The sequence below is a fragment of the Camelus dromedarius genome, chromosome 23, assembly GCF_036321535.1.
Source record: "Camelus dromedarius isolate mCamDro1 chromosome 23, mCamDro1.pat, whole genome shotgun sequence".
In the NCBI taxonomy this organism is placed as follows: domain Eukaryota; kingdom Metazoa; phylum Chordata; class Mammalia; order Artiodactyla; family Camelidae; genus Camelus; species Camelus dromedarius.
Genome location: NC_087458.1, coordinates 6,990,872 through 7,012,514, shown reverse-complemented (window position 1 = coordinate 7,012,514; position 21,643 = coordinate 6,990,872). Strand labels below are relative to the sequence as shown.

At 52.8% G+C, this 21,643-nt stretch overlaps 2 protein-coding genes across 3 annotated transcripts; one reads left to right on the top strand and one right to left on the bottom strand.

The window, feature by feature from the left end:
* The first annotated feature begins 1,311 nt into the window (after positions 1–1,311).
* On the top strand, positions 1,312–9,871 carry PKLR (pyruvate kinase L/R). 2 transcript variants are annotated; one of them, XM_010979780.3, is made up of 12 exons: positions 1,312–1,439; positions 1,787–1,815; positions 2,408–2,590; positions 4,732–4,823; positions 4,921–5,052; positions 5,204–5,390; positions 5,739–6,009; positions 6,132–6,282; positions 6,596–6,748; positions 6,844–7,010; positions 7,723–7,904; positions 8,537–9,871. In XM_010979780.3, the coding sequence occupies exons 1-12, from the start codon at positions 1,312–1,314 to the stop codon at positions 8,641–8,643; spliced, it is 1,782 nt and encodes a 593-aa protein (XP_010978082.2). In that variant the 3' UTR covers positions 8,644–9,871. The 2 variants fall into 2 exon arrangements, with proteins under 2 accessions (XP_010978082.2, XP_010978076.2); XM_010979774.3 differs by lacking the exon at positions 1,312–1,439 and having other exon boundaries at positions 1,767–1,815.
* On the bottom strand, positions 9,868–21,617 carry HCN3 (hyperpolarization activated cyclic nucleotide gated potassium channel 3). Its single transcript, XM_031436133.2, has 8 exons — positions 19,161–21,617; positions 15,763–16,192; positions 14,678–14,839; positions 14,045–14,263; positions 13,513–13,659; positions 12,851–13,091; positions 11,867–12,031; positions 9,868–11,417 (listed from the first exon to the last, which is right to left on the bottom strand). Exons 1-8 carry the CDS (start codon positions 19,442–19,444, stop codon positions 10,711–10,713), a joined length of 2,355 nt encoding a protein of 784 aa, XP_031291993.2. The 5' UTR covers positions 19,445–21,617; the 3' UTR covers positions 9,868–10,710.
* Positions 21,618–21,643: the final 26 nt, after the last annotated feature.

The window sequence follows — 21,643 nt, the reverse complement described above, 5'->3', positions numbered from 1 at the left end:
CCTTCTGCTGCTCCAAAATACATCTTAGATATGTCTCCCTCTCTCCATCTTCACTGCCATGACGCTAGTCCACCCCCTCCCGCCTAGATTAGTCCTAAAACCCCTCACTGGTCTTCCTGTGCCAACAATCTTGTCTCCCCCACCCAGCCAGAGGGCTCCAAAGCATCAATTGGCTGTCACACATTGCCCCCTGCATGCCCCGTGAGCCCCTACCCTTCAAGGTCGTTCTCTGGTCTCCAACTTCACCAGGGACCACGCTCCTCCACTCCAGGCTCATGGCCTCGATGCAGCTTTCCCTCTCTTTAGCACCAGGCTCTTTCCTTCCTCAAGCCTTGGCGTACATTATTTCTAACCCCACAGAAAACTCCTTGCTCCAAATTGTCCCCGCGGGTTCCTTCTCCTCCTTCAAATCCCAGTGTAAATGTGATGATTTCAAAGAGGCTTTCCCCAACCACCTCATCTAAAATACATGTCCCCCTCTTCTCCTCTCTGGCTTCTCTATTCCAGCAGCCTGATCGATCGATTCCTTCATAGTGCTCACAAAGGATGTAGTTATAGACTTATTTGTTTGACACTTGTTTGTAGTCTGTCTCCTCACTCAACTATAAATTCCACTGAAGGGCACAGGCTCTATCTGTGTTGCTCATCACTGTGTCCTCAGTACCTGGTACACAGTAGGTGCTCAGTAAATATTAGAGATGGTCAAGGAGCAAATGGTAGCCAATGTGATAATGACAGGGATGCCATCAGAGCCCTTCCAGAGGATCCCACCACAGGATCAAAATGCTCCCCATCCTCAGGGTAGGGGAGGCGAGGGTATAGCTCAGTGGTAGAGTTCGTGGTTAGCATGCAAAAGGTCCTGGGTTCAATCCCCAGTACCTCCATTAAATAAATAAACCTAACTACCCCCCCCCCCCAAATTTAAATGCTCTCCATCCTCTTTCTCCAGGTTCCAGTTCCTACCCTAGGTCCCCTGCTTCCTAAATTTACCTAGAGCTAACTTCAGTAAAGTACAAAGAAAAAGGAACCATATCACTGGCAAAAAAAAAAAAAAAAAATCTTTATTTAGGTTGATGATCAGACAGTGTGAATGGATTGAAAATTTATCAGGAAAAATGGATGAGAAAGGGAGAAGGCCAGAAGATAGGGGAAAGGAGCCAACAAGTCTGGGGGCGGGACTCTGTGTGGGGACAGGGGCGGCCTGCTGGGTGTGCCCCTTTTCTCTGGCTCCCTTCGATAAGACCAGCAGTTCTGTTATCCTCTCCCTCTCTCTCCACAGTCTGGGCAGCCCCAGCTCCACGTTTTGGAAGCATGTCAGTGCAGGAGGACATGCAACCCCAGGGGCTTTGGCTCTCTAAGTCTCAGAGAGATTTAGCAAAGTCCATCCTGACTGGGGCTCCAGGAGGTAAGAAGGAGCAACAGATGGAGAGAAGGGGGAAGTAAGGGTGGGAATCAGGAGTGGGGGATGTAGGGTACAAATGATCCAAATCTGCTGCTGGTGAGGAGGCATTTGGGGGAGATCTGTGTTCATTGGAGTCTCCTCTGTGTTCATGTATGGTCCTTGGTCCAGGCCCCTTCTCCAGGCCTCAGTAGGCAGGGCAAAGGGGAGCTTGCAGCCTGGGAGCCACGGGGTACTCCCGTGGTGCCTGGACTCTGGCCCCTGGTGCACAGGGCCTCCAGTGACAGGGGAGAGGCTGGTGATACTTTAACCAGTATGCAGAACTGATCCCCAGCCCAGCAGGGCCTCATGCCACTGACAGCCTGAGAGCATGGAGCCGACTCCCAGAGACAGACAGCTGTGCAGTGGCATGGAGGGTGCGGCTGGAAGTGGGGATCCTCTTCCTCTGGGCCGGGCTGGGTAAAGCTACAGGGACTCCAAGACTTAGAGTAGAATTGAAGGGGCTGAGGAAACTCCCAGGAAGTGGTGGGGAGGCCAGCTAATCACTTGGGGTTGGAAGGAAGAAAACGGGGACCATATGAGAGAGAACTGGGTGATTCTGGGCCTGGAAATGAGGGGCCACTGTGAACTAGATATCAAGGGGGGCTGACGCTGAAGGAAGTCAGCCGCTAAAGAACAAGCAGTCTGGGATTCTGAGGGATCAGACAGCTGGGTGGTCAAGAACTTGAGCCTAGAGTTAGACCTGGATGTGAATCCCATCTTAATAGCTGTATGACCTTAGGCAATTTATTTAAACTTTCTCAGCTTCTGTTTCTTTACCTAAAAAGTGGGGGTAATTACAGAGCATTTAACAGTAGTTGTGACTAAATAAGATCATGTCTGCATGACGCCCAGCTCGTTAGCAGGACTCAACAAGCACTGGAGAGCTAAGGGAAGGAATAGAGGGTACACTGAGCTGAAAGGAGGGGGAGGAGAGGCAAGTGCCCACGAAACCCCCTTCCACTGCAGGGCCAGCAGGGTACCTGCGGCGGGCCAGCGTGGCCCAGCTGACCCAGGAGCTGGGCATTGCCTTCTTCCAGCGGCAGCAGCTGCCGGCAGCCATGGCAGACACCTTCCTGGAGCACCTCTGCCTGCTGGACATCGACTCCGAGCCCATGGCCGCTCGCAGTACCAGCATCATTGCCACCATCGGTGAGCACCCTCTTTCCCCCTACAGCATCACAGGGCCTCTTGGGTGTTTCTCAAGGTGCTTCCTCATCTTTTGTCTCCTTTGAGACTTCTCCCTGTTTGACTGAGTCATTCATTCAACAAATATTTGTTGAAGGTAGACAGCTTCTGGACCCTGGGAGTAAATGAGTGAAATAAACAAAGATCCCTACCCTTGGGGAGTTGACAATCTAGCTGGATGGAACAATAAATAATAAATTTAATAAATTATTTTTAAAATAAGTAAATTACTTAGCATGTTAGAAAGTGATAAGTACTATGGAAAAAAGAAAAGTCCAGCATGGTAAAGAGTACCAGGATGCAAAGGCAGAAAGGAGGTTGCAGTCCTATTAGGGAGTCACGGTAGCCATTGTTGAGAAAATGAGACGTGAGCGAAGACTTAGAGGAGATGAGAGAATGAGCCAGGCAGATGTCTAGGAGAAGAGAGTACTAGGCAAAGGGAATAGCCAGCACCAAGGCCCTAAGTCAAGGAGGCTGGAAACCATCAAGGGGAAGAACGGCAGAAATGAAGAGGCTGGGGGAGGGCAAGCTGCTGTAGAGTTTTGAGTTGGGGGAATGACATGCTGTTACTTATGCCTTAACAGAACTACCACGGCTGCTGTACTGAAAATAGACTGGGGGTGGGGGCCAGGGCAGAAGCTGCTCACGTAGTGTTTCTGCCTTAGACCAGGTGGTGGCAGTGGAGGCGGTGAGAAGTGATAAGACTGAATGTACTTTGAAGGTAGAGCCAACAGAACCTGACAGATTGGCTATGGGGTGGAGGCGAGGATGAAAAAGAAGGATTACTCCCAGGGTTTTGGTGTGAGAAATTAGAAGAATGCATTATCAACTGAGCAGAAAAGACTGTAGTGGAAAGGTTTATGGGAGAGATCAGTTCAGTTTGGGGCATGTGGAGTTTGAGATGCACATTAGACATGTAAGTGTGGGACAGAGTAGGCAATCAGATACACAACTCGGGGTTTGGGAAAGCAGTCTGAATGGGAGGTATACATTTGGGAGTTGTCGGCATATGGATGGCATTCAAAGCCATAAGACTAGTTGAGACCACCAAGGGAGTGAAGGTGAAAATGACAGAGAAGAAAACGGGCATCTAATGTTAAGTAAGGCGCAAGAGATGCTGAGAAGGAGCAGCCAGTGAGGTAGGAGTAAACCAAGAGAGGGCAGTGTCCTAAAGGGCAAGCAAAAGAAGGTACATCAAGGTCGTGTGTCAAATGCTGCTTGCTGATGGGCCAGCTAAGATGTGGACTGAGAATTGACCATTAGATTTTAGCAACAACACAGAGGTTCTTGGTGACCTTGACAAGAACAGATGTAGTGGAGAGTTGGGGGCCAATGCCTGACTAGAGCGGGGACAAGGGAGTGTGCAGGGAGGGGAACTGGAAGCAGCAAATACAAATAACTCTTGCAAGGAGTTTTGCTGGGAAGGTGAGCAAAGGAATAGGACTGTAGCTGGATGGGGAACTGGGATTAGGATAATTTATTATTATTATTGTTTGGATGAAAGAAATAACAGCAAGTTTACATGCTGATGGGAATGATCCAATAAAAAAGGAAAACACTGATGACATAGAGGATGGGGGAATGGCTGAATCTATGATTTTGAGCAGGTGGGAAGGAGCCCCAGTGCACAAGTGGGAGAACTGCCTTTAGGTAGGAACTGGAGAGGTTAATCAACTGGCTCTCAGCTACACAGCTGTCTTATGAGCAGAACAGGGATGGGGCAGAACTCAACTCTCCTCAGTCCAGTATGAGGCCTCTCAGCTCTAAAGCCCAGTACCCCAGTAGTCCTCACCTGGCACCCATTCCCTGCCCTACTCCCCTCATAGGCTGGGGTTACCTCCACACTGCAGCACTTAACATCACTGCCAACACAGGTACCTCAGGCTGGGCTGAGGCTGTTCCTCTAGGACCTCACAGTCCAAGGAAGCGGGTGTGAGCCAGAGGGGGAAAAGGAATTTCTGACCTGTGAGCTGGGGTGGCATCAGGGAACAAAGGGCAGGTAACAGGACTTCTGCCGCCTGGGGCGTTTCTGACGGTGGTGATAGGTGCGGGCTGTCCCTCAGGTTTGGGGAGAAAGTTGTCTGAGTGGGGATCTGTGGTTCCAGGGCCGGCATCTCGCTCCGTGGAGCGCCTCAAGGAGATGATCAAGGCCGGGATGAACATTGCGCGACTCAACTTCTCCCACGGCTCCCACGAGGTTCAGGGCGGGACCGCAGGGAGGCAGGCGGGGTTAGAGGATGCCCCAGGATCCTGGCCACTTTCCCCTGAAATCCTCGCTCTTTTCCTGTCCCCAGTACCACGCTGAGTCCATCGCCAACATCCGGGAGGCGGTGGAGAGCTTTGCAACTTCCCCGTTCAGCTACCGACCCGTGGCCATAGCTCTGGACACCAAGGGACCGGAGATACGCACTGGGATCCTGCAGGGGGTGAGAGGCGACCTGGGACCCGACCTGTCCCGGGGACCGAGAAGGGGGCGGCGCGGCGCGGAGGCAGTTGCCCAAAGGGCGGAGCATGGGGAGGGGGCCGGCCCCGTACCGCCGCGGGCAGAACTCAGTGCTCCTCTGGCCCCGCCCCTAGGGCCCGGCGTCGGAAGTGCAGCTAGTGAAGGGCTCCCAGGTGCTAGTGACCGTGGACCTGGAGTTCCGGACGCGGGGGGACGCGAACACCGTGTGGGTGGACTACCCCAATATCGTCCGGGTCGTGCCGGTGGGGGGCCGCATCTACATTGACGACGGGCTCATCTCCCTAGTGGTCAAGAAAATCGGTGCGGATGCGCCTCCCGCCCTGGCTGTGCGCAGTGAGCGCACTTTCCTCCTTTTGGCTCCCGCATTCGCCCTTTAGACCCACCACACCTTCCCCTGGCCACCGCCCCACGAGCCCCCGGCATGCAGACTCCTGGGCTCACCCTGGGTTGGGGCTGGACTGGCGGGTTAGTCGTTTCTTCCCCATAACTTCCTCCCTGTGCCTATTCGGTGCAGAGTCCAGGCCGAGGGCGAAGAAATGAATAGGACATCATTCCGCTCTCTTGAGGGTCCAAGTCACGTGTTCCCGCTGCCGTGGCTATGCCCCCGGCCTCACCCCTGACCTCGGCCGGCTTTATCCATGTTCGCAGGTCCAGAGTGGCTAGAGACCCAAGTGGAAAATGGCGGTGTCCTGGGCAGCCGGAAGGGCGTGAACTTGCCGGGCACCCAAGTGGACCTGCCCGGGCTGTCTGAGCAAGATGTCCAGGACCTGCGCTTCGGGGTGGAACATGGCGTGGACATCATCTTTGCCTCCTTTGTGCGGAATGCCAGCGACGTGGCTGCCGTCAGGGCTGCTCTGGGGCCGGAAGGACAGGGCATCAAGATCATTAGCAAAATTGAGAACCATGAAGGCGTCAAGAAGTGAGTCTTGGTCTTTGTCCCCATCAGGTCCTAACCATCCCCATTGCCCCTCTTCTTCTCCTGCCTGCCTCTCCCTGGCATCTTCTGGCTCTTCCACAGCCCTAACTCCCCCAACTGCCCAGGTTTGATGAAATCCTGGAAGTGAGCGATGGCATTATGGTTGCACGGGGTGACCTGGGCATTGAGATCCCAGCGGAGAAGGTTTTCCTGGCTCAGAAGATGATGATTGGCCGTTGCAACTTGGCGGGCAAGCCTGTCGTCTGTGCTACACAGGTCTGGAGTGAGCCCTTGCGGCAGGGCACTCTGTGGGTCTGGGGATACCTGAGGGTGAATACCAACACCTTAGGTCTCTAACACATTTTGCTGTCCAGTGTTTGACCCTCAAATAACAAAGCTAGGAAGAGATGCTGTGACCCCCCCCCCCATTTTCAGATGAGGAAATAGAACAGCCAGGATCACACATTTTGTGACTGTGACCCTAGCTTTCAGGACCCTCAGAGAGTGTGGATGTCAGAGCAGTAGTTTGGGGCAGGGTCCCCAGTCAGAGTATGGCTCCTACAGCTCTGACGTCCAGATGTTCCCCCAGATGTTGGAGAGCATGATCACTAAGCCTCGGCCAACTCGGGCAGAGACAAGTGATGTGGCCAACGCCGTGCTGGATGGAGCAGACTGCATCATGCTGTCGGGGGAGACTGCCAAGGGCAACTTTCCTGTGGAGGCTGTAAAGATGCAGCATGCGGTAGGAGCTCAGGATGCAAGGCAAATGGGCTGGAAAACCAAAACCCCTTCCAGGTCCCAATACCCCTGCCCAGCCTGACCTCCTGGTGCCCACAGATTGCCCGGGAGGCAGAGGCTGCAGTGTACCACCGGCAGCTCTTTGAGGAGCTGCGCCGGGCGGCACCGCTGAGCCGGGATCCCACAGAGGTCACCGCTATTGGCGCTGTGGAGGCTGCCTTCAAGTGCTGTGCCTCTGCCATCATCGTGCTGACCACAACTGGCCGGTGAGGGGGACACGGGGAACGCCAAGACAGGGCTTTGGGTCAGGGGCAGACTAGGGTGGGCCCCAGGCTTGGGTTTTATCTCATCATCAGGAATCATTCAGGGGCAAGAGGAGAGACAGCTATGGGAGCTAGAGGCCAGGAGAGGCAGATCTTGGAGCACACCAGGAATTGTGACTGTGAGCCCCAAGGGGTTGGAAGGGGAAGGTGGCATCAGTGAGTGCATTGGCTTCCAGGTCATTTGAGCTTCTAAGTCTGAGAGGCAGGTCCTCTGCATTTAGCCCACAAAGCCTTATAATGTTGAGGTGTTGCAGAAGGGCCCAGAAAGTCTGAGTTCAAGTCATTGCTCTGAAACTCAGCTGTGACACCTTGGGTAAGTCACCCAGGCTCTATAAGCCTCCTCCACTTGCTCATGGGGTTGTGAGGATTAACAAGAGACATTTGCATGTTAAGTACTATATAAAGGTACATTCCCAGAAGGGTTCTGTTTTTCAAAGAGGTTTCTCCTTAATATCTCATTTGATGATATATTTTTTATCATTTCGTATCTTCCTTATGTGGTAAGAAAGGCAGGTATTCTTATACCCATTTTACAGGTGAGAAAACCAAAGCCCAGATAAATATGATTTACCCAGGGTCACACAACTTATTGGTGGCACTTGGAACTAGAACCTAACACTCACTGTTCTGGTCTGACCTTCTCTGCCTCCTTCAGTTCAGCACAGCTTCTGTCTCGGTACCGACCTCAGGCAGCAGTCATTGCTGTCACCCGCTCTGCCCAGGCTGCCCGCCAGGCCCACCTATGCCGAGGAGTCTTCCCTGTGCTCTACCGTGAACCTCCAGAGGCCATCTGGGCAGACGATGTGGATCGCCGGGTCCAATTTGGCATTGAAAGTGGTGAGCCACCTAGACTTCCTTCCTGCCCACCCCTGGATTTATATCATGAGTCCCCCAACCCCAGTTCCCACACTCACCCAGAGGGCCTTGCCTCTCTCCTTTGGTCCCAGATTTTCTCTGTGAGGTTCACTAGGACTCAGCTATTTGGGCCTCCAAGGGGGGGGGGGGCATGCTGAGGGAGAAGGGCAGAGGAAGAGGCCCTCTAAGGTCCATCCCTAAAAAGTCGGTGCAGCTGCTGCCCGCACCAGGTGGCTAGAGCCAGGCATGACACAAGGAGCAAGACGTGAGAAGAGAAAGGGGGACCAAGTCCCCTGCAGCAGCAACTAAAATCGAATTTACAGTTGGCTATGCTCATACCCCACCGCTTCTATCAGCATAGCAATACAGGTGGACAGACTTGCTCCTTGGCAACACACCCCACGCCACTCCAGGGGCACACCTGCAGCGCTGATATACTGCAGTGGTCACATTCCCTGTGGTGCCACCTGTGGGACACACTATACAGTTTGTCCCAGGCCCCATTCCCTACTGAGTGGCCTTGGGGAGGTGAAGGGTGGTAGCTGGTTCTCATTACAGGGCTGACCTGGGTCCCTCAATGGCTGGTTATTATCTTCTCCCCTTCCTCCTCCCAGGAAAGCTCCGTGGCTTCCTCCGTTCTGGGGACCTGGTGATTGTGGTGACAGGCTGGCGACCAGGCTCTGGCTATACCAACATCATGCGAGTGCTGAGCATAACCTGAGGCTTCCCCCTCCTCTGACAGAGCCAGCCCCAGACCCGCCCCTCCTCTCTGCTTCCGCCACCCCACACCCCTCCTCCACCTCTAAGTCTTCTTTACTCCCAATCCTCCCTGAGAGGCCACATCTGCCATCTACCCCACTTCCAGGGTGCTCCCTCCCCTTCTCCATTTCAGACATGCCTTGAAAGCCTGTATCCAATTAAGCACTGGCCATTCAGCGGCACCAATCCCTGAACCCAATGCTCTCAACTGGTCCCTAAGATGCTCTGAGCCTTTAATCCCAGCTTGACTGATTAATTCTATTCCACTAGGCTTCCCACACCTGGGGGTGGAGGAGAGGGGAACAGGACAATCATGTCCACAGTCTCCCCAAAATCTGTTTTAAAGATATTTCATATCCATGTAGTTTGATGTTCTCATATGTGGCCCTCAGGATACTCCGGAATCTCCTGAGGAAAGTGCCACCTCTTCCTTCGTTGTGACAACTGGTGACATCAAAGCACCGACCTAGGCTAGATGAATGCTGGGGAGCATTGAGAGCCATGTGGGCTCATCTTGTCACTGTCATTACCACTTCTAGGCTTGCAGGCTGCTCCCTGGATGTTCTCATACCCACCTCATGCCTTACTGGGTTATAGGCCCCGCTGCCTCCTCCTGCACCCCAAAACTTCTTCATGCCCACTTTGTTCCCACACACAAACCAGGAGCCAAGATGAGTGTCTCTAGTTTCTTTTTAAACCAAGCTCTTTGGAAGCAATATAAAACTTCTCCCACACACTCAGAACCCCAGAACTCCCCATCTCAAAGAAAAGGAGATTTAGGGTCCTGGCCCTACATTCTTTGATGCTGTAGAGTAGGCGTGGGGACAGAGGGACAGGGTGAGGGATTTCTCTTGTCCCTGAGAAGGCAGTGGTACTGGTTAGTCTGCCCTTCCCCAGGCTTGCATACCTCAGGCCCTCCCCTTGTACCTGTACCCACAGCAAACTCAGTAGGGAAAAAAAAAAACAAAACCGTAAAGAACAGTCCTCCTGCCCCCCTCAGGCGGCCCTTCCTGCCCCTACCTAGACAGAGGGTTCAGGTATTGCTGCGGGTGGGAGTTGGGCAAGGACCGCAAGAGCTGGCACGGAGGGGCCCTGCCCATTCCTAACTCCCTGCCAGGAGGGGAGGGGAGGGATAGATACAGGAATGGGTGAATAAAATGAACTGATAATAAATAAAATTAGCAAATGAATGAATAAATACAATTATTAAATGACTGAATAAATAAGAATAAATAAATAAGGAAACGAGGGAAGAAAGAAAAACTGGTATCTAAGAATTCAGCCACTTGCCCTCCACCTGGGGGGATCTAGGCTGGCACACTAAATGAGGGAGTGTCAACAATCCCTTACCTTCAAGGGGGACACCACTGGGACAGGGGCACAGGGAGGAGATGGCTCACAGTTACAAAAAGGCAATTCTACCACAGTGACAAAGAGGGCAGGGAACTTGGAAGGAGATGGGTGTTCCCACTTGGGACATAGAAGGGAGGGTCCACACATGGTAGTAAAGCTTGATGTCCACATTGGGAACCCTAGACGTTTGTTGACAGTAATGGGGCACAGGTAATTGGCAATGCCCAGCTATGCAAGTAGGACAGGAAGATAACCATGCCAGGCAGAACCTGCAAGGTCATGGGCAGGAAAACAGAGACATCTAGTTACTTGGCAGTGATGGCGGTGGCAAGTACTTGTGCTTAGTAAGATGGGATCATGGGCCTGGGCCTGCACCTGGCAGGACAGTGGCCAGGGGAATACCCTCATCAGAGGGCTTAGAGTCACATTTACTTGGCAGTGGAGACATACAGTGCCTGGAACAGTGCCTTGAACATGGTAGATGCTCAGTATGTTTGATGAATGGGTGAATGGATTAGGAGGATGTCAGACAGGCTGCAGGGCGCCTGAGCTGAGGATGGAGACCATCTTCTTGGTAGTAAGGGGAGATAGTCCCATAGGGCAGTGTTTCAGGTGTCCCCAAGAGGTGTCTGCCCTCAGGTGTATGCTATTGCACCTGAGAGCTTACCCAAAGATTTCACATATTGGCAGAGAGCTGGGGACCCCGGGGGGTGGCTGGCTCAGGCACTGATGGCCTGGGGGGCTGGGCTGTCCCTGGAGGCTTGGCCAGGAGCCCTGAGGGGGGTACACGTTCACTTCCTGAGCCTTTACGCCCAGGAGAGCCATCACCTGCTGCCCGCTGAGGCAGAGAGGGTTGGGAGGCTGAGAGTGGGCGGCCCCGAGGTCCTAGTCTCCGTCCACCTCCTCCTGGGGGGGGGCCCAGCAGGGACACCTGGGAGCGCCCGGCCCGGGACAGGCTGGCGTGGAGGGTTCGGGCAGCTGGGGCCGGCAGGCGGGAGGTGGATGCCCATGGCCCCCGGGCCAGCAGAGGGCCAGCACGGACAGGCACCAGTGGGGAGGCTGGGGAGGCTGCTCCTGCTGATCTTCGAGCAGAGCGAGCAAGTAGGGTGACTGGAGAGTCAGGGGAGAGGGGTAGAGGGCCTCGCTGGTGAGTCAGGGCAATGGCCACATTGGAGGTCACGGCGGCTGCTTGCAGGGGTGCGTGCACTAGTGGCTCCCACAGCACTGGCTTTCCGCTGAGCCGAGCTCCCGTACCTGGGGCAAGGCCCCGAACACCCCGAGCCATATCCCTGTCGTGCTGCACCAAGTGCTGCTCCATGATTCCCCCACTGCTGCCTGGACTTGGCTCAGAGCGCTTCCGCTGCAGTATGGAATTCTTCTTACCTAGAAAGTGTCCCAGGGGAAGGAGTTAAGGATAGGAAAGGAATCCAAGGTTGAAGGTTGGATATCAAAGAGTATGAAGATAACAAGATGGAGTCAAGGGATGATAGATGGGTGAAGGTAGCGGATGGGGGTCAAGAGTATGGAGAAGGAGATTGGGTAGATGGGGGTTGGAGAAAGAGGGTCAGAGGATGAGGATATGTATCTGAGATGGTGAGGGTCAGGGACTGGTACTCAGGAAAGGAGTCAAGGCATGGGAACTGAGGTGATACCTCCAGGGGTAGGAGATGCTGAGTGATAAGGACAGTGAGCCATATAAGTCCCATGGGGGGCATTTGCTGGGACTAAGGTGGGCCGGGGCACTAGAGCACTGAGAGGCTGTGGACTCCTTGCTATGGAGATGGGTGAGGGCACAGGCTGAACCCAGAGAAGACAGGGTGGACAGGCCTCACCGATGCGGCGCAGCCGATCCATGGCCACTGTCTCGAAGGCCCGGCGCATCATGGGGAACTCCTCCAGTACAGCGTTGAAATGATCCACGCTGAGTGAGTAGAGGCGGCAGTAGGTGTCAGCTCGCACGCTGGCTGTGCGACGGCCCCGAGTCAGCAGACAGATCTCTGCCGAAGTTGGGAGGAGGCCTTCAGCAGCTGACCCAGCTTCCTCAGGCTCCTCCCCAGATGGGAGAACCTAATGATTACACACCCACCCGGGGTCCTAAATGCTCCAAGCACGGTTGCTCTCCAGACTAAAACAATTACTGTCCTTCTCACTCTGTTCAAATTAAAGCTGATAAACAGACAGGTGTTGCTGGCCTCCAGACTCCTAGTTAGTTCACTCCACATTAATTCCCAAACCCCAGCCCCAGAGGTAGGCCTGGGGCAGCACCCTCTGTGGACCCTCCCCTCCTACCCCTTTGAATGAACACCAACGGCAGCCCAGAAAGAGAAAAGCAGTGCTAAAGGGCAAAAGGCAACATGATGGGGATGCTGGAAGGTGGTGGGTGATTTGGAGACTGAAAGATTGTAAAAGCCTCAAATCACTCTGGGCAGCAGCTGGCAGAACTGTTCCCACTGCCGCAAGCTGGGTCTCTGATTCCTACCACCAGTAAGCCACAAAGCTTAAGCCCCTGGGACAGCACTGCTTAATTTCTATCTTTCCCTCATCTCAGGGGATCCTCAGATTTTGCTACTTAAGGGTTCTAAAAGGCCCACTGGCCCAGTAATTTTCAACCTGGCTGTGCATTGGAATCTCTTAGGAAGCGTCTTAAAAATACAGAGCTCCAGGTGCCAGCCCCAGAGTTTCTGATTGAATAGACCTGGGGAGAGGTTGGAACTCTATGATCCTGCAGCGTAGCCAGGTGAGGACCCTGATCCAGGGGAGAAGTTGCCCTGTGTCCTCTGCTCCAGAACCCCCCTCTCTCCCTGAGGCCTGCTGACCCCCAAAGTAGGATCCATCAGTGAGGCGAGTGTCCCGGGCGCCACGTGCCAGCACACTGAGCAGCCCATGCTGGATGAAGTACATCTTCCTGCCCACGGAGCCCTCACGCACCACGAGGTCCCCCGGCTGGAAGACCTCAAAGCGCAGCTTGGTGAGCACGGCCGTGACGAAGCTGGGGTCGGCATGGGCGAACAGCGGCATGTGGGCCACGAGGCCCCGGCAGGTGAAGTTAATGATCTCCTGTCCAGGGGAGGGGCCTGTCAGGCAGTCTGTGCCCCCTGCCCCGAGGTGCCCCCATCAGCTCATCTGTCCCCAGAAGCCCCACCCCTGGGGTCATGGTCTGCCAAAGGATGGGGATGCTTCAGTGAGCCAGGGACCATCTCTAAACTCCTGCCTTCAGAGCTCTCCCATGAGCTCTCACAGGATCACTCCCCCCAGAGATCCCTGCAGCCCTTGCCCATGTATACTGCACCCCATAAGATCTTCAAGAAAGACCCTAACCCCGAAAAGTCCCCCAAAGGCCTGACCTCCCATGGGGCCCTCTGCAGGCCCCACTCCCTGTAGATGCATCTGCTGACCAATAGCCCCTAACCCAGATGGCATCCCAGAAGCCCAGGCCCTCGAAGAGCTCCCCCCTCCAGGACCCAACCCGAAGTCCCACCTCCCGAAGTGGTTCACTCAGCTCGCCTAGGATGCTTTCTTCATCGAACATCTTGCCCTGGTAGCGGTGCTCGTAGTACTCATGGATGCGCTGCCGTGTGTCAGCTGGCAGCTTGTGGAAGGACATATACTGCTCCACCTGCTTGTACTGGAGAGCCAGCCGGAGGCCAGGAAGCAAGAGGACAGAGATAGATGTGGGGCCAGAACAGTGTTTGTTGTGGGGGGGCATGTCACAGACACGGGCCAAATCCAGAGGGTTGAAACATGGAGGCAGGACATATGACAATGGTAGATACAGGAAGGACACATAGCACACTTACAGGAAAACACAGATGTGGGCAGAGGAGGGGTCCAAGGACAGGAGCACAGGTCCAAACAAGGAAAAGGTACATACATGGAACACATGGACATGGGATAAGGAAGGACACAGAGCTCCAACAGGTGCATGCATCAGATTAGGCTCCAAGTTGAGCTACCCAGCCTCCAGCACCCCTCCATGCCCACCCCCCCTTCCTTCTCCTGCCCCTGCTGACCTTCTCCTGGTATTGACGCCGGGAAGAGTCCAGGGACTGGATGAGGGCGGTGGCATGGCCGATGAACATGGCGTAGCAGGTAGCACCCACGATCATGCTGAGCATAGTGAGCCAGACGTCGGGCATGCCTACAGGTGCCTGCTGCCCGTAGCCAATGCAAAGCATGTGGCTCATGGCCTTGAACAGGGCGTGGGAATACTGGCGGCCCCATGAATGGTTCTGGGGGGCAGAGTGTAATGCAGAGCTGGGTATAGGCTCCTCAGAGCCTCATTTTCCTCCTGCCCCCTCCTCTCTCTCTCAGTCCTTCAGCCTGCCCTCTTCTACTTCAGACCTGCCTCTCAGGAGGCACTTAAGTTTGGTTCTGGGGGACCCTGAGGCAGAAGGAGCCTCTTTTACAGCTTAGAGCCTGCAGTTTCTGCCTAGGTTTCCTTCCCCGCCTACTCCCTCTAACACACACACACTTTTTCTGGGCCTCTTTCCCTTCTCATCACCTCCCCACCTCCTCACTCGTGTCTTCTCTCTTGGTCATCCTTCCATCATCTCCCACGTCCTGCCCCCAGTGTTCACCCCTCCTACTCAGGCAGAAGAGCCCTTAGAAGGCCCAGGAGAGGCTGAGCTGTGGGGAGTGCTCACCACCATGTGGTTGATGGAGACCCAGCAGTCAGGAGGGAAGTCCTGCAGCATGGGGACCAGGAACTGCAGACAGCCATCCCAGTGACATAGCAGCAGCATCATCCCGATGAGGTTGAAGATACGAACCACAGCACTGGCCAGGTCATAGGTCATGTGAAAGATCTGAGAAGTCCGAGGAGGGGCTGCTGTGGACAAGAACCCCTCCCTGCCAGTCCTCCATTCCTGGCCTTGTAAATTCTCTCTTCAAACTTCTGTCTAGCCCCAGCCCCCATGAATTTTTAAAATGTGGCTATTATTCACTTGTATAGAGCTTTACAGCACACATAGATAGCTAATACAAAGGAGGCTGTGTTACTACTCCCATCTTATAGATAGGAAAATTGATGCCAATCATGTGCCCCAAATCACACAGTAAATTGTCACAGCATAAACTCAAAAAGGTCTACTGCACAAGCTGCCCAAGTGTAGCCTGGGAAAGAGGAGAAAGGGCAGTTCCCAGTGTAATGTCCCCAGGGTGTATATAAGGATTAATGCCAAAAGTCCTCTTCCCCTCCCATAATAATAGGTAATTACTGAGAACTAACTATATGCCAGGCATTGTTCTAGGTGCTTTACAGGTATTAACTCCTTTAATCTTTATAACTTTATCAAATGTCAGTATATTTAACATTTTCATTTTATAGAAGAGGAAATCAAGTCTTATATAGTAAATAGTAAAACTGGGATCTGACCACAGGCAATGAAATTGCAGAGCCCACACTCTGAACCACTAAACTCTACAGCCTTGAAGCTGAAACTCCAGCCTCTCGCACAGTCTGTAATTCCTAACTCCCCTCTTACATCTTCCTCCCAGAGTCCAACTACCCTCAAGTGTTTGTCCGGCAGCTGTGCACCACCCTCCTGCACCACCATCCTCTCACCTCGGAGATCCATCCCCTGGACCCACATTCTGTCCCTGCTTCTCCCCCACCAACTTTGGAGTGAGCCCACCCTTGGAAGTCCCACCCCATAGCGTAACCCGGAGCCCCACCCATATCTCTGTCTGGAGGAGTCTGCGAGCCCCCCTGCCCACCTCCCCACCCCACCTCCTCCCACTGGTGTATGTAGCGGATGAGGCGGGAGAGGCGGAGCAGCCGCAGCAGGCTGAGGATCTTGGTGAAACGCACGATGCGCAGGGCCCGAGCTGTTTTGTAGACCTCAGCGTCCAGTCGTGGCTCCAGCTCTACCACCAGGAAGATGTAATCCACAGGAATAGAGGAGATGAGGTCAACCAGGAACCAGGTGCGCAGGTAGCGTGTGCGGATGGCCCGCGGTGCCAGCAGGATCTCAGCACCCTCCTCTACCACGATGCCCGTGCGGAAGTTGAGCACCAGATCCATCAAGAAGAAGGTGTCAGAGAGGACATTGAAGACGATCCAAGGCGGAGAGTTCTCCTCCTTGAAGAAGGTGATGCCCACAGGTAGCACAATGAGATTCCCCACCATCAGGAGGAGCATGATCAGGTCCCAGTAAAACCTAAGGTAGGGGTGGGATGGAGATAAGACCACATGATATTTCACCAGCCACTAGGCTAAGGGCAGATAGTCCGACTCTGCTAAAAGTAGGCAAGGATATTGAACAATGGAATGACCATTACAGTTAATTGGAGTGTAAATTGGGACCATCATTTGGAAAAATACTTTGGAACTATCTAGTAAAGTTAAACATTTGCATTCTCTGCAACCCAGCAGTTCTATTCCTAGGTATATACCTATTCAAGGGAACAGTGTGCCCCGGGAAACACACACAAGAATGACAACATTAAATCTGGAAACAATCCAAATGTCCATGAGTAGAAAAATGTAGACAAATAAGATAAATACTGTAGATAAATACACTGTGATATATTCATGCTCTGAAATACCATACGACTGTGAAATCACCCAACTATAGCTACATTCCACAGTACAGATGAATGTCACAAATTTAATGTTGAAAAACAAAAGGATACATACTGTATGATTCCACTTGTACAAAACTCAAAACTAGGCAAAACTAAACTGCATTATTTAGGGGTTCACAGAAAAGTGAAATTAAAGTCAGTAAGGAAATAGTCAAGTAAGGAAAAAAAATAAAATAAAGTAAGGAAATGAGTACCACAAAAGTTAGAATAGCAGGTTTGGGAAAAAAATTTGAGAGCCTTCCAGGGTACCCACAATGTAGTCTCTTTTGACATAGACAGTTGTTACATGGGAGTTTGCTTTACAATTATTCTTTCAAATATATAGTGTGTATGTATATATATATACACATACACATATATATGTGTGTGTGTATCTCTATTATATGTATATATATATAGTTACCTTATAGATATATCTACTATATATGTACATATATACTTCTACTATATATATCCCTAGTGTGTATACATATATATGTTCTTGATTTATAGTATATGTAATATCTTTACTATATGTATAATCTATGTCACTATTATTAAATATTTTAAGTTAAAAAAAGATAAATACCCTGTGCTGATTTCACAGGGTTGCTGAAAATACACTCGCTGAGACAATGGATGTGACAGTGCTGTACAAGCACTGGTTGGTGTTATGACTCACCCACCCTTTATCCCCAGAAGAGGTTGCTGCTTCTCCCATCTCCAGCTCTCTGTCCATTCCTAGTCTAGGACTTCACACCCTTCCTAGCCTTCCCCACACCATCCCTCTTCCCCACACCATCCCTCCTCCCCAAAACAGGCCCATGGTTCCTGTTTCTCTCCTGGGATCTGCTCATCTGTGTCCCAGGGTGGGGGTGGTCTGTCTTGCCTCCCATCTGAACTAGCTCTTCAGAGATGCCCCTTCCCATCTCCACAGCACCTCAGATAGGCTGCACATACAGAGAAACTCCATAGCAGATCCTGAGGCAGCAAGGCTTGAAGCTCTGCACTCCTTTCCTCCCCTAACCTCCCTGTGCCCACTGGGCTCGGGCTGAAGCCAGCCAAGGATGTGGGCAGGGGAGAGCCACACTACTGTGGTGGAAGCTGCAGAAAGAGGTCAGGAGGGAGCAAGGTGGAGCCTTAATTCAGAGATTACTGGACAATCTGAGAGTCCCAATTAGCTATGGTGGTTTCAATTCCAGGACACACCTAATTGCAGCATCAACCCAGGGCCCAGCCCCTTCTGACTCTGACTGCAAAATCAATCCTTTCAGCCCCTGAAAGAAGCTTGGTGGTCCCCAAGTCTGGGCTTCCAGGAATCTCCTCAGACCATGTGCTTCCAATCAACAACAAATCCTTGACCTTCCTCTTCCTATTCTTCCTAGCCAATGGGGAAATCCTGTACTGAGTTGGGAGAGGTGAGGAAAGGAGGCTTTGCCTAGCCATAGAGCATCTTCACAGCCTGACTCATAGGCAGTCACAAGCCTGGCGAGTGATGCTGGAGAGAGGATGGAGAAGAAGCACAATAATAAATGGGGATACATGGCTTCTGGAGATACATCTGAGAGTAAAATTGGGGGAAGGGAGGGAGATCCACAGGAGACTAGAAAAGGTGCACTAGTAGGGTGAGAATGAGGCAGTAAAGAAGAGTGGAAGGAACAATGGGAGAAAGAGGAACATTTTGGGAGTGTGTATGTCTGTAGATGAAAATGATGTCTAGGTCTCCAATTGTGCTTCCAGACTTCTGATTCACACCTTATCCTTTCCACTCATTTCACTCCCCAGGTTAGATGCTTTGCACACATCCTTGCCTCATCCAAAAGCTGTCCTTCATTTCCTCCAAGGACAGGGCTGCTCTCCTCCCCTAGCGACCTTGATGTAGAGGTACAGCCTGATGGGGACTATGGAATGGCCCCACCCCCACTCTCCGTCCCTTCTCTCTGGTAGTCACCTGGGCGGTGGCCGTGCCCAGGCGTTGCTGCCTCAGTCGGTCTGAGTCCTGGCCCTGCCCCGCCGAATACCGCCTTCAGCACCAGGGACAGAGATCGGAGCGGCTGTCTGGACACCCCCTCTCCCCTCCCCAGCGACCCTATTTTTCTTGGTAGCCTGCCCTGCTGAACTAAGCAGGTGCTGGGGATGGGAATGGGAACGGTAGGAGACAGCGGACCTCGGTTTCTCACTCGGCTGACCTCGAGCCTTGGAACATGACATTATCTCCAAGGTCCCCAGCAAGCAGGACTGGAGGAGACAATGATCCCTAACTCCAGTATTCCCTGTGGCCCAGGTGGGGTGTCGGGTTCCTAAAAGGGGAAATCCAGGTCTCTGGTGTTTGCTTGTCCCTCCCAGCTCCTCAGCCAGAGAAGTCACCGAGGACCTCCGGCTGGGGATCCTTCGCCCAAGAATTCCCCGCCTAGGTTGGGGGAAGTGATTCTGTTGGCCCACCAGGGGACCCCTGGGCCGGAAATGAAGTATCTGTGGACGGTAAGGCGGGCCCGGCCCCCATGTCGCGTCCCGTGGGGGTGGGATTTGTGTCCCCCGCCCTCCCTGCCAGACCCCCATTACCGGAAGTCGCTGTAGGGGTGGATGATCCAGGCCCCCGCTGACTTGACTCGCTCCTGCTCGATTTCCACTGCTTTGTGGCTGCCGAACACGCGAAGGGAGAACTTGTTGACCGTGGGCTGGAGCAGAGTCCCGAGCTGCCTCCTCTTGGGCTCGGGCCCGGGCCTGGACCCGGGGATCGGACCCGAGGCCGCGGTCGTAGGCGCCGGGGCAGCCGAAGGCGCCGCCTCCAGCCCAGGGGTCGCCCCGTCGCTGGCCCCAGTGGTTGGCCGCTGGTCCGCCTCCATGACTCCCGTCAGCTTACACGTTTGGCCTCCTAGACCCTGCTGCGGCCATCCGGGACCCCCGACTCCCCGGAGTCCGAGCCGGCGCAGCCCGGCGGGCTGGGAGCGGAGGCGTAGTCGACTGGGAACTGCCGGCGCGCGGGGCGGAGGGGGTGTGTGCGACAGACTCGCCAGCGGGCGGCGGGCGGATTGCGCTGCGCCCCCTGGCGAGAACCGCGCGAAGTCTGGGCAGGGCAGGAGGAGGCGGGGCAGCCCCACATCCAATCTGGGAGGGGGCGGGGCCAACGAACATTGCGACCAGAGGAACTCCGGTGTGGGCGTGGCTTAGCTGGTGGAGGCGGTGCTTCAAGTGTAGCTAGAGGAGGGGAAACGCAACCAGAGCCCCGGAGAGGGCGTGGCCTAGAGTTGACGGACTTCAACCCCACTGTGTGACAAGGAGGCGGAGCTGCCTGCGAATGGCGGGAAAATCGGCCGCTGGTTGTAGCTCGTTGAGGATCGGGAGGGCGAGGAATTGGGAACCAATGGAAGAGATGGGAAATGGCTTTTGAGATTTTATTTCCCCACTCTCATTCATGGACTTCCTGCATTTTACTTTTTCTCTCCTAGGGATATTCCTTTCTTCTGACCTTCTCCATACTGCTCCTTCTATACTTCATTTCCGAATGTATCTTCATGAGCAACTCTGCCTATCAACGAGTGGACGCTGAAGATACAGTCTCAGCCATAAAGTCACTGCTCGTCCATGCCCGCAGACAGACAGAACAGGTGAACTACAGTGCTATGTACTGGAAAGTACTATAAGTTCCAATATATCTCAAATTCTTCCCTTCATCTCCATTTCTTATTGCCACTGCCTTATTTAAAGCCCTCAGCCCTTTTTCACATAAATTATTTCAGAAGCCTCTAAATGGGTCTCTAAATTCTCTCAGGCCAGTTCTTTTCCCACAGTCCGCCAAAGTTACCCTCCTAAAATCCAAATGTAGCTACATCACTTGTTTACTGTCCTTCAAACTTCCCTGTCTTCTATAGATTACAACTAAGTTCCTTAGAATGACATACAAGGCCCTGCAAAATTTGGACCTAGTTTCAATAACCTCTCTGCTGATAGTCCCTCTCGTGAAAGCCAGGACTCCAGTACTGTTGAAATGCTTTGTTTTGCTTTGTCTCCAGACCTTTGCAAATACTTTCTCTGCCTGGTTTTCTTCTGCTCCAATCCACTTTCCAACAGTTAGTTCAGATGTCATCTCCTCTAGGAAACCTAAAAACATATTTCTAACTCTCCCTTCCTCAGCTAAATCTTAGTCTAGAGTTTTCTTAACAGTGACCAGGGCACCACCATTCATAACAGCTCTCGTCAAAAGGCTGCCATTATTTGATTACAGGTCTTTCTCTACCATTAGACTGTGACGCTCTGAATAACAGAAGCCTTGTGCCCGGTATAATGCTGGACACCTGGTGGACACTCAGTAAATGTTTGTTGAATAAACAAGAGAAAGTGTTCATGGAGGAGGAAGGCAATTCCACTTTCCTCTCAACCTCTTCATTATCCTTCCTCTTCTATTTTAAGGAACTTTTCCCAAACCATTTCTGGCCAACTTATATAAACTCCATTGACTATTCTCTATCCTAGCTCCCCTCTATTTCCCTTACTATTTCTAAATTCTTTATACCGCGTCTCTAACTCAGCTCAATTTGTCTCAAGGTCTCCTCTTTCCTCCCCCCCCCCATTCAGTAAACTTACTCTTCTCATATATTATGTGTAAGTACATAACAAAGTTCTCAACTGACTTTCCCTATCTTAGCACCCGATTTTCCACCTCTGCATTTTTCAAACCTTTCCTCTGTGGCCATACCCTCCCCTCCGCCACAACGTGCGTAGTTTTTGTCCAGAACTAAAAGTGGGAGCCCGTATTTGCTTTGGTAAGGTAGCCGAACTGTAAGAACTGGCCATTTACAGGCTATGCTAGAGAATCAGACCTCACCACCAAGCCTCAAGAGGTTTACGGAGCGGCAACACTCCGTAAACGACACCCCTCCTTTTCAACCTCCAAACCTAACAACGTAAGCCAAAGAAGTCTCAGGAAAAGGGTGAAAGATTGAGGAAGGGTACGGAAGTGAGGAAGGATACGGAAAGACACGAGGCGGGAATGCACCAGCCTGGCAATCCCCGGCGACTCTCTCCCCGCCCCCATGAACTTCCGC

What these genes read in the sequence shown, in the direction of transcription:
- PKLR (XM_010979780.3), top strand. Translation starts at nt 1,312, where the DNA reads ATGTCAGTGCAGGAGGACATGCAACCCCAGGGGCTTTGGCTCTCTAAG. An exon ending in GCTGTGCAGTGGCATGGAGG is followed by an intron (nt 1,816 to 2,407) that starts GTGCGGCTGGAA and finishes CTTCCACTGCAG; the next exon opens with GGCCAGCAGGGTACCTGCGG. An exon ending in TCTCCCACGGCTCCCACGAG is followed by an intron (nt 4,824 to 4,920) that starts GTTCAGGGCGGG and finishes TCCTGTCCCCAG; the next exon opens with TACCACGCTGAGTCCATCGC.
- HCN3 (XM_031436133.2), bottom strand. Translation starts at nt 19,444, where the DNA reads ATGGAGGCGGACCAGCGGCCAACCACTGGGGCCAGCGACGGGGCGACC. An exon ending in CACCCCTACAGCGACTTCCG is followed by an intron (nt 16,193 to 19,160) that starts GTAATGGGGGTC and finishes CCCCTACCTTAG; the next exon opens with GTTTTACTGGGACCTGATCA. An exon ending in ACATACACCAGTGGGAGGAG is followed by an intron (nt 14,840 to 15,762) that starts GTGGGGTGGGGA and finishes CGGACTTCTCAG; the next exon opens with ATCTTTCACATGACCTATGA.